Source organism: Numenius arquata, chromosome 4, assembly GCF_964106895.1.
Source record: "Numenius arquata chromosome 4, bNumArq3.hap1.1, whole genome shotgun sequence".
Classification (NCBI taxonomy): domain Eukaryota; kingdom Metazoa; phylum Chordata; class Aves; order Charadriiformes; family Scolopacidae; genus Numenius; species Numenius arquata.
In genome coordinates this window covers 4,137,305-4,144,756 of record NC_133579.1, presented here as the reverse complement: position 1 = coordinate 4,144,756, position 7,452 = coordinate 4,137,305, and the positions used below count along the sequence as shown (strand labels likewise).

The window sequence follows — 7,452 nt, the reverse complement described above, 5'->3', positions numbered from 1 at the left end:
ACCTTCCTTTTTTCTTCTTCTTTTTAGGAATGAAGGAATGAAGGAATGAAGAATGACTCCAACAATTAAAAAGACAAATTACATTTATCTTTTCCAGAATAGACACGTATCAGTGTAGTTAATTTAATATTTAAATCAAGAATCCAGAAAAATGCGAGTCCCTTTGCCATAATAAAAATGCATAACCCAGTTTTCCTTTCTATGAGGAGGTGGTGTCATCAGGAAAGAGAATCCATTGTAGATTTAGATTAATTTTGACTTTCCTTTACAGGAAGTGAGGAGAGAATCACAACAGTGACAGTCTAATGCACGATGAAATTTACTAAGCAGAACTTTATGTTTTTAGTTGTTGGAATAATAATTTATGTAGTTGATATTGGAGTGGACTTCTGGGTAGTTAGTAAATATTTCTGTCAAGGACAATATTCTTGGAGTGTATTGATCCTGTGTTTTAGAGGTCTTTCATCATTAATAACTCAGATATTCAGTTATGAGTGGTTTAAAAATGACTGGGAAGGCACTAATACTGGGAAACTGAAATGGATTTTTCTAGTTCATCTCTTTCAGTGTGGAATTTTTATAAGGTAAGCACATTTTAAAATTTATCATAAAATGACAAATCATATTGCTTTAAGATAATTTATTAAGAAATGTTTAATATGGCTTCAGGGACAAGGCCACTTCTGGCCTTAGCAATTATTGCTCCGTGTAAACAAAAGAATTTTTGTCTACTTATGCCAGAGGTAAATTATGTCAGGTTTTGATGGGAATGTAGATCTTTCATTTTGCCTGTAAGTAATAATTTTTATCATTCACAGCCTAACTCTATTTGATTCATCAGCCTTTTGATAGGGCATACTTAATAAAAATGCTTGCTTTACAGAGTAATACTGTTGTAACTGAAAAATGTAACTTTTTAAAGTGATGTTAAAAGGGGAATTCATTTGATTACACTCAGCAGGTGAGACAGCTGAAGTAAAAGGTAATTTTTGAACCAGAAAGCCTACCCATATGTAGAAAACCCATCAAGATTCAGGAGAGAAATGAAAAATGAATAGTTGAATAGTTAGTAAGAATATTTGCAGCAGTACTTCCCGCACGGACTGTGTTAATGGTGACAGGAACCTTTATTTGCTGAAAGGCACATGTCCAGGAATAGTTTAAGATACCATATGCTTAACATTCTGTGGTGTCTTTGCTATAAAATGATCATTATCATTCTCATTATAGAGATCATTTGTGCCCAGATTTTACTTCCATTTTAAAACTAGGGTGAAAGATGTTGGTGAAAAGTCCTGAATTTTAGTTATTTTGGATATGTAACACACAAGAAACATGAGTGAATGTAGACTTACTGGAGGCACCTAAAAATACTTATTTAAAATGCCTCCTTTAACTTCCTATAATATTTTACAGACAGCAATGAAAGATATGTTTATGCCAATGTACAAATTCCCCTCACACACGTTTTATTTACTTGATGTTAGCATGGATTAAAGAAAATGATGGAGCTTTCAGGTGTCACAATTAACTTTTGCCTCTTAATATTCTATTTCTTTTCATTTGTCAGCTTTACTTTCCTGCTCCTCCTCCTTTACAGTCCTGAAGTTTTAGACCAGATCCGTGGCCATGGGTTGGTTCATGTGAGATATACCAAGACCTGGCCACAAGGGCTCTACTAGGTTCTGCCTTTTAGAGGGGATGTATCAGGGCCCACTGTGGCACTCTCCTTTTTGTCTGTCCCCGAAGCTTTTCATCTTCAGGTATGGCTGGGAGAGCCGTTCTTGTGCTTGTGACTTACAGACCTTGCCCCTCTGAGTTTCTTTCTTCCAAAGGAAATTAAAGCCATGAGCTTTTTTTTCTGCTAACTGGTGGAAATTGTTATGCTGGTAAATGCGATGTAGAATGGCAGAAGCTGCTCTTTTAATGTTTGGCCAAAACACTCCCTTCTTCCCCTTTCTCTTCCATTCTCTAATCTATTCGGGGCTGTAATTCTGGTTTCACCTTTGGCATTTTACAGTCCCAGGTTACCCCTAAAATTTCCTGCTGATTGGTGCCTATCTCTGAGATCTCACCTCTCAACACACACTTTCCGAATTCAGATCCAAGCTCTGATCGTCCAGAACTCTAGATGCTGGAATCTTGATTCAGCACTTGTATCTACTCAAAATGCTGCTTTTATGCTTCATCTAAGGTAATCCATGAAACTCTTGGATTTACCTGAACTCATACCCTTTCCAATGCATAATATTTCTTGCCATGAATTTTTATAGTTTTCGAAGCTTCCTTCCCAGAATTAGCCCCATCTTACTCTGAGTTACTTATTATCTAGTAAACTTAATTTTGCCCTTTGCACTGACAGTGTTGTCATCTTGGTTACGTGTTCTTTTTGGCACAAATGATATTTTCTCCCGTGCTGCCTCTTGCGCTTGAAAAATGTTTCCAAGTCGATATGTATAAATTACAAAGTTCTTTCAGCCACTCCTCAAAATTCAGCAGTGTGATAATGTGTGTCGTAAAGTATAAGGGGATAACAGCAAGCTGGCATCTGTGCTTGCACTTTTGCAATCGACTATTATCTACTTCCTATTATATGTGTTTTCTGAGGTGTATCCATGTACAACTCCCTCCTGTCCTCCCTCTTAGTCATGCGATTTATCTCGTTCATTTAGACAATGAGCCTCTCGGGTTTATCGATATAGTCAATGGATAAAAATAGATTTTGTCAGGAGTCAGGTCGTACTTTTTAAGGTGAGCTTCTCCAAAAGGTCCTTTGGGGCAAGAACCTATATTCTCCATCCACTGCAGAGGAAAATAGGGGCCCAGCCAGTAAATACGACTTGGCCAGTGAACTTAGGATGCCTGAAATGATAAGGTGTGAATACACCTTACCGAGTTATCTATCTTTCTTCCTTTCTTCCTTTCTTTCTCAGTCTGGTTTTGTTGTCACACCGCCAATGCTAAGTAATAAATATGGAAATAACATGTGTGTATGCACTTATGTACATATATATATATATTAAAAATAGAGGAAAAAAAGAAATTAAAACTATTTCATATCTAATAAGGCTTTAGTTTACTTGAATGGAAAGAATGTAGACCTCTGTATTTCACATGAGATGTTATTCTCTGCAAGGAGCAAAATTAAGTTGGTAAAGTATATCTGTCTTAGCTATGCTGACTAAAATGATTTTCAGCCTGGCCCATCGAAATGGGTCACACAGATGTTGGCAGAATTGAGAACAGGCTGCAGCGTACCAGTCAGGATTAAGACAATAGCACAGTCAGTGAATATGGAAAAAGAGGACATTTCCCTGGGGCACCGTATGAATTCTGGAGTCCACTGACATGTAGCAGATTGCAGCGTCAGTCAAGGACGCCTGAGGAAAACTTAATTTTGGCAATTAATAACCTTTACTGTCAGAATAGAAGGTGATACAGGCAGCAGCCGTGGTGATCATGAATTATAGAATCATAGAATGGTTCAGGTTGGAAGGGACCTTAAAGATCATCTGGTTCCAACCCCCTGCCACGGGCAGGGACACCTCCCACCAGACCAGGTTGCTCAGAGCCCCATCCAGCCTGGCCTTGAACCCCTCCAGGGATGGGGCAGCCACAGCTTCTCTGGGCAACCTGGGCCAGGGTCTCACCACCCTCACAGGAAAATGTCTTCCTACGATCTAGTCTAAATCTCCCCTCTTTCTGTTTAAAACTATTACCCCTCATCCTATGGCTCCACTCTCTGATCAAGAGTCCCTCCCCATCTCTCCTGTAACTCCTTTAGGGACTGGAAGGGGCTCTAAGGTCTCCCCGGAGCCTTCTCTTCTCCAGGCTATTTTCACAAAAAAAAAGGGAATTTTCAGAAATGTGGTACTTTTAAAGAAATAAGAACCTATCAAAATAAAGGTTGCCGTCTTTATTCAGGCAATTCTCATCCTGTTCTAGTAGTTTTTATATTGCATTGGTATCACTGGTCATGAATGATTACCTGATATCACCGATACCAGACAGATATTGGACTAAATTTTATTTTAGTAGGAGGTGCTGGTTTACATTCAAAGGTAGAATGTGAACGGAGAATGAAATGGGGATAAAATGTTGTTAGGCTATGTCATGTTACTGAGTTGTGCTTTTAAAAAGCGCTGTCTAATCAGGCCTCCTTTTTTGTTTTGTAGGTATTGGTTTGCTTTGAAGTATGGCTGTCAAGCTGCATTTAAACAAAACGACATCGGAGATGCATCAGAAACAGACCCTCCCAACTTCATTCAAAAAAGAGCTGTTGATGTAGTGACTGATATTAACATGCTCAGGGTGTTCAAGACTTTTCTTGAGACCACACCGCAGCTTTTTGTACAAATCTATATCCTCGTGGAACATGGCAAAAATAATATCTGTCAATGTGAGTCTGCCTTTCTCTTTAATTTGCAAGTTGAGTGTCTTACCTAAAAAGATAACTCATGTGATGGGATAACATTTTAAACATACCTTGGAAAACATACACTCCACTGTATAATTACTCTGCATTTAGTTAGAATTTCTGTCTAGTAGATGGTCTGTTCTGCTAAATCCACGAGAAGGAAGATTTCAGTGTAACAAGTCATAATATCTAATAGAAACATAATTATACATCACTTGAAAATAAGCTATTGAATACAATTAGTATATCATTTGCAGAGCAATTTGTTTTGTGGGCTTTTGCTTACAGTTCCTTTTAAAACTACTGACTGGGAATCTTGAAATCAGTAATGTATTTTGAGCAGCCCTGTGAACTGTTGCTACCGTCATCCATGTGGTATAGATGAGGGAGAGAGTCAAAAAAACCCTAAGGCTGTGTCAGCATTGCAGAATGCAATATGATGAAGAGATACGGGTTCAACTCTCAGAAGCAAGACGGCAGCTGTGTCATTTCCAGCTCTCAAACTAGCAGCATTATTGGCAAAACATTGACTTACTCAGGGTTGGAATTTATCTAACCCAACGGAGAGACCTGCCCTGCTGTCTAGTGTTCCTCCATAGTCCATGGAGTCAACAGGTACTTGGATAAAATGGTCAGATGAATCTCATCTTAAATACGACCATGTGAAGTGTCAAGTCTTAGTTACAGATTTCTACATTGTGGGCACTCCAGAGTCAATACCAGTTGCCGAAACTTAAGTTTTTATGGGCTTTTTGCAATACTTTGGGAATTTCTAAGTGTATGGAGATGGCAAATCTGACACATAACTTAGGCAGGACCATCAGGGGCCAGAGGCTGGGCAGGATAACATAGACATACCCAACAGCATTAGATGCCTAGATTTAGGTAAGTAAACTGAGCCTTAAAATTAAGGTACCTTGTTCAGGAGAAGAGGAAATATAAAATTGGTATAAAGAATGTGTTAAGAAAGCACAAACATGTCCGAAACTTCATTCAGAAATTATAATGTAAAAGAAGTATCTTTTTCTTCAGTCTAACATTTTTCCCTGTGTTTTGTTTAGATGCTGCCATTATTATGTCTTTTTGTGGCATCTCCATTTCAACGGTTGATTATCAGATATCATTACGAAAATCTCTGCCTGATAAAGATGAATTCCGTGTGCTTCCCAAGTTAGTGTACCTCTTCTATAAACTGCTTACCATCACTTCTTGGCTACTCAGTATTTCCCTGATCACTCTACTAAGTGTTGGAAGTTCTGTAGTTCTGCTGATATTTTTTTGGATCTGTGGCTTCACCTGGGCTTTGAAACAACATACGACATTTTGCAAATCTAAGAAGATGGAATATCTGTACAGAACTGTTGTTGGAATCATTCTCATTTTTACCTTTTTTAATGTAAAGGGGAGAAAAACAAAAGTTTGCATTTCTATTTATTATGCTACTCACACTGTTGTAACTCTAGGTGTTTTGTTTGTATATATGTTTTGGAAACCTTCCGTTATCAAGGACATACATTTTATAGTTGTGAGCATCCTAACGGTCCTTAGTCTGGTGTTAGGTATTATTTTTCTTGCTGTTTACTATAGGCATTTTCATCCCACTGCTTATTGCAAACCAGAAGCATGTTCAGACGAAGTTGATGGAGAGGCAGGACAAAGAGTGGAAATTGGGAGATTTCAAAATTTCCTAATGCAATGAACAGTGTAGACTTATTTTTTTATATGTGTGTGTGGACTTGAAAGCAAATACTTGCTGGAGGGTCTGTTTCTCTGTCATTGTTTCTTGTGTATCATCAAATGAGTAGTACATAATGGACCAGAGTTGTTGTCACTAAATAACTTGTTTTCTGTGATGCTGTACACACGAGTATCTCTCTAAGTGCTGCTCGAAGTTACTTTGGAAAAGAAGCAATTTAATTTATCCATCCAACACAATTCACTGTTTTAGTTTTTAGCAATGGAAAAGCTAAAAGTTAATCAAATGAAAGCCAGCATTAAAACCATATTCTATTCATTTAAGTCGATGTTAAAAATGAGGCTTGTTTTTCTTTTCTTGCTGGGAGGAAGGAGTGTGTTTGCAAGAATTGAGGGCAGTGATCAGTTATCTCTGTCTGCTTTTCCCCTTTAGTGTAAGAGCTGCAGTTCTTTAGATGAGCATAGTGACAAACCGTACTGCCTTCTCCCTAAATATCCCCTCAAGAAGAATAGCTTTGATTTATGGCTCAATCACTGTCTTGCCACAAGGAAATCTGGGGAGATATTTTCAAGCAGTTTACCATCTAGGTGTTCTAATAGCTCCTTTATTGTTTTTGTTCTGCTAATCTTTCACACAACCTTCTATATTTAGGGGTGATGCCAGCTTGTTGTTCTGGATTATAATAGCAGCCGGAGTGATTTATGGAGGGCAACAGGAGTCTTGCATATAAAGGAAGAGCTATCTTCCTTGAAGCTTTCCCCTCCTTTGAGTTCTTAAATGAGACCTTTAAATGCCGGTTTTTGAAATAGGGGGCTACGCAAGGTATGCAGTGGTGCAGCTTCTTTTGTCTTTGTCACTGGAGAAGAGAGAGGCAACTGTTCTGATGGATTGCGCTCACGGGGGCTGGGAAACGACGGAATAACCAGCTTGTCCATCACGACTTTTGGGCAAAAGGCAGAATGAAATTAGACAACATTTCAGTCCTGTGTTGAAATGCTAAATCAACAGCAAAGGAAATAAGGCTGCTAGCTACAGCTTCTTTAGAAAGAATATTTAAGGGGAAGTCTTTCAGAGCTGCTGGGTTTCAAATCTGAATAATGAAAACTGAGGCTCTTTCTCTCCCCTCCTTTCCCCTCCCGATAATTCACATTTGCAGTTAGAGTAGCCACAGGCAAAGGGAAGAAATAGGGTTTGAGAAAAGAGACTAGAGATAAGAAAAACTGATAAACTTTGCCAGGAACCAAATCTGTTAACATTACTGACTGACAGCAAACATCCCTGAGATTCTGGGGAAAGGGCTGATGCTTTGGTTGATAATTAGGGTGCTGAAGAGCTGCGT

At 38.5% G+C, this 7,452-nt stretch overlaps 1 protein-coding gene across 1 annotated transcript; it reads left to right on the top strand.

Annotated features, from left to right (window-relative positions):
- Positions 1–312: 312 nt before the first annotated feature.
- XKR9 (XK related 9) lies at positions 313–6,116 on the top strand. The gene is made up of 3 exons (XM_074146864.1): positions 313–584; positions 4,176–4,399; positions 5,479–6,116. The coding sequence occupies exons 1-3, from the start codon at positions 313–315 to the stop codon at positions 6,114–6,116; spliced, it is 1,134 nt and encodes a 377-aa protein (XP_074002965.1).
- The last annotated feature ends 1,336 nt before the right edge of the window (positions 6,117–7,452 follow it).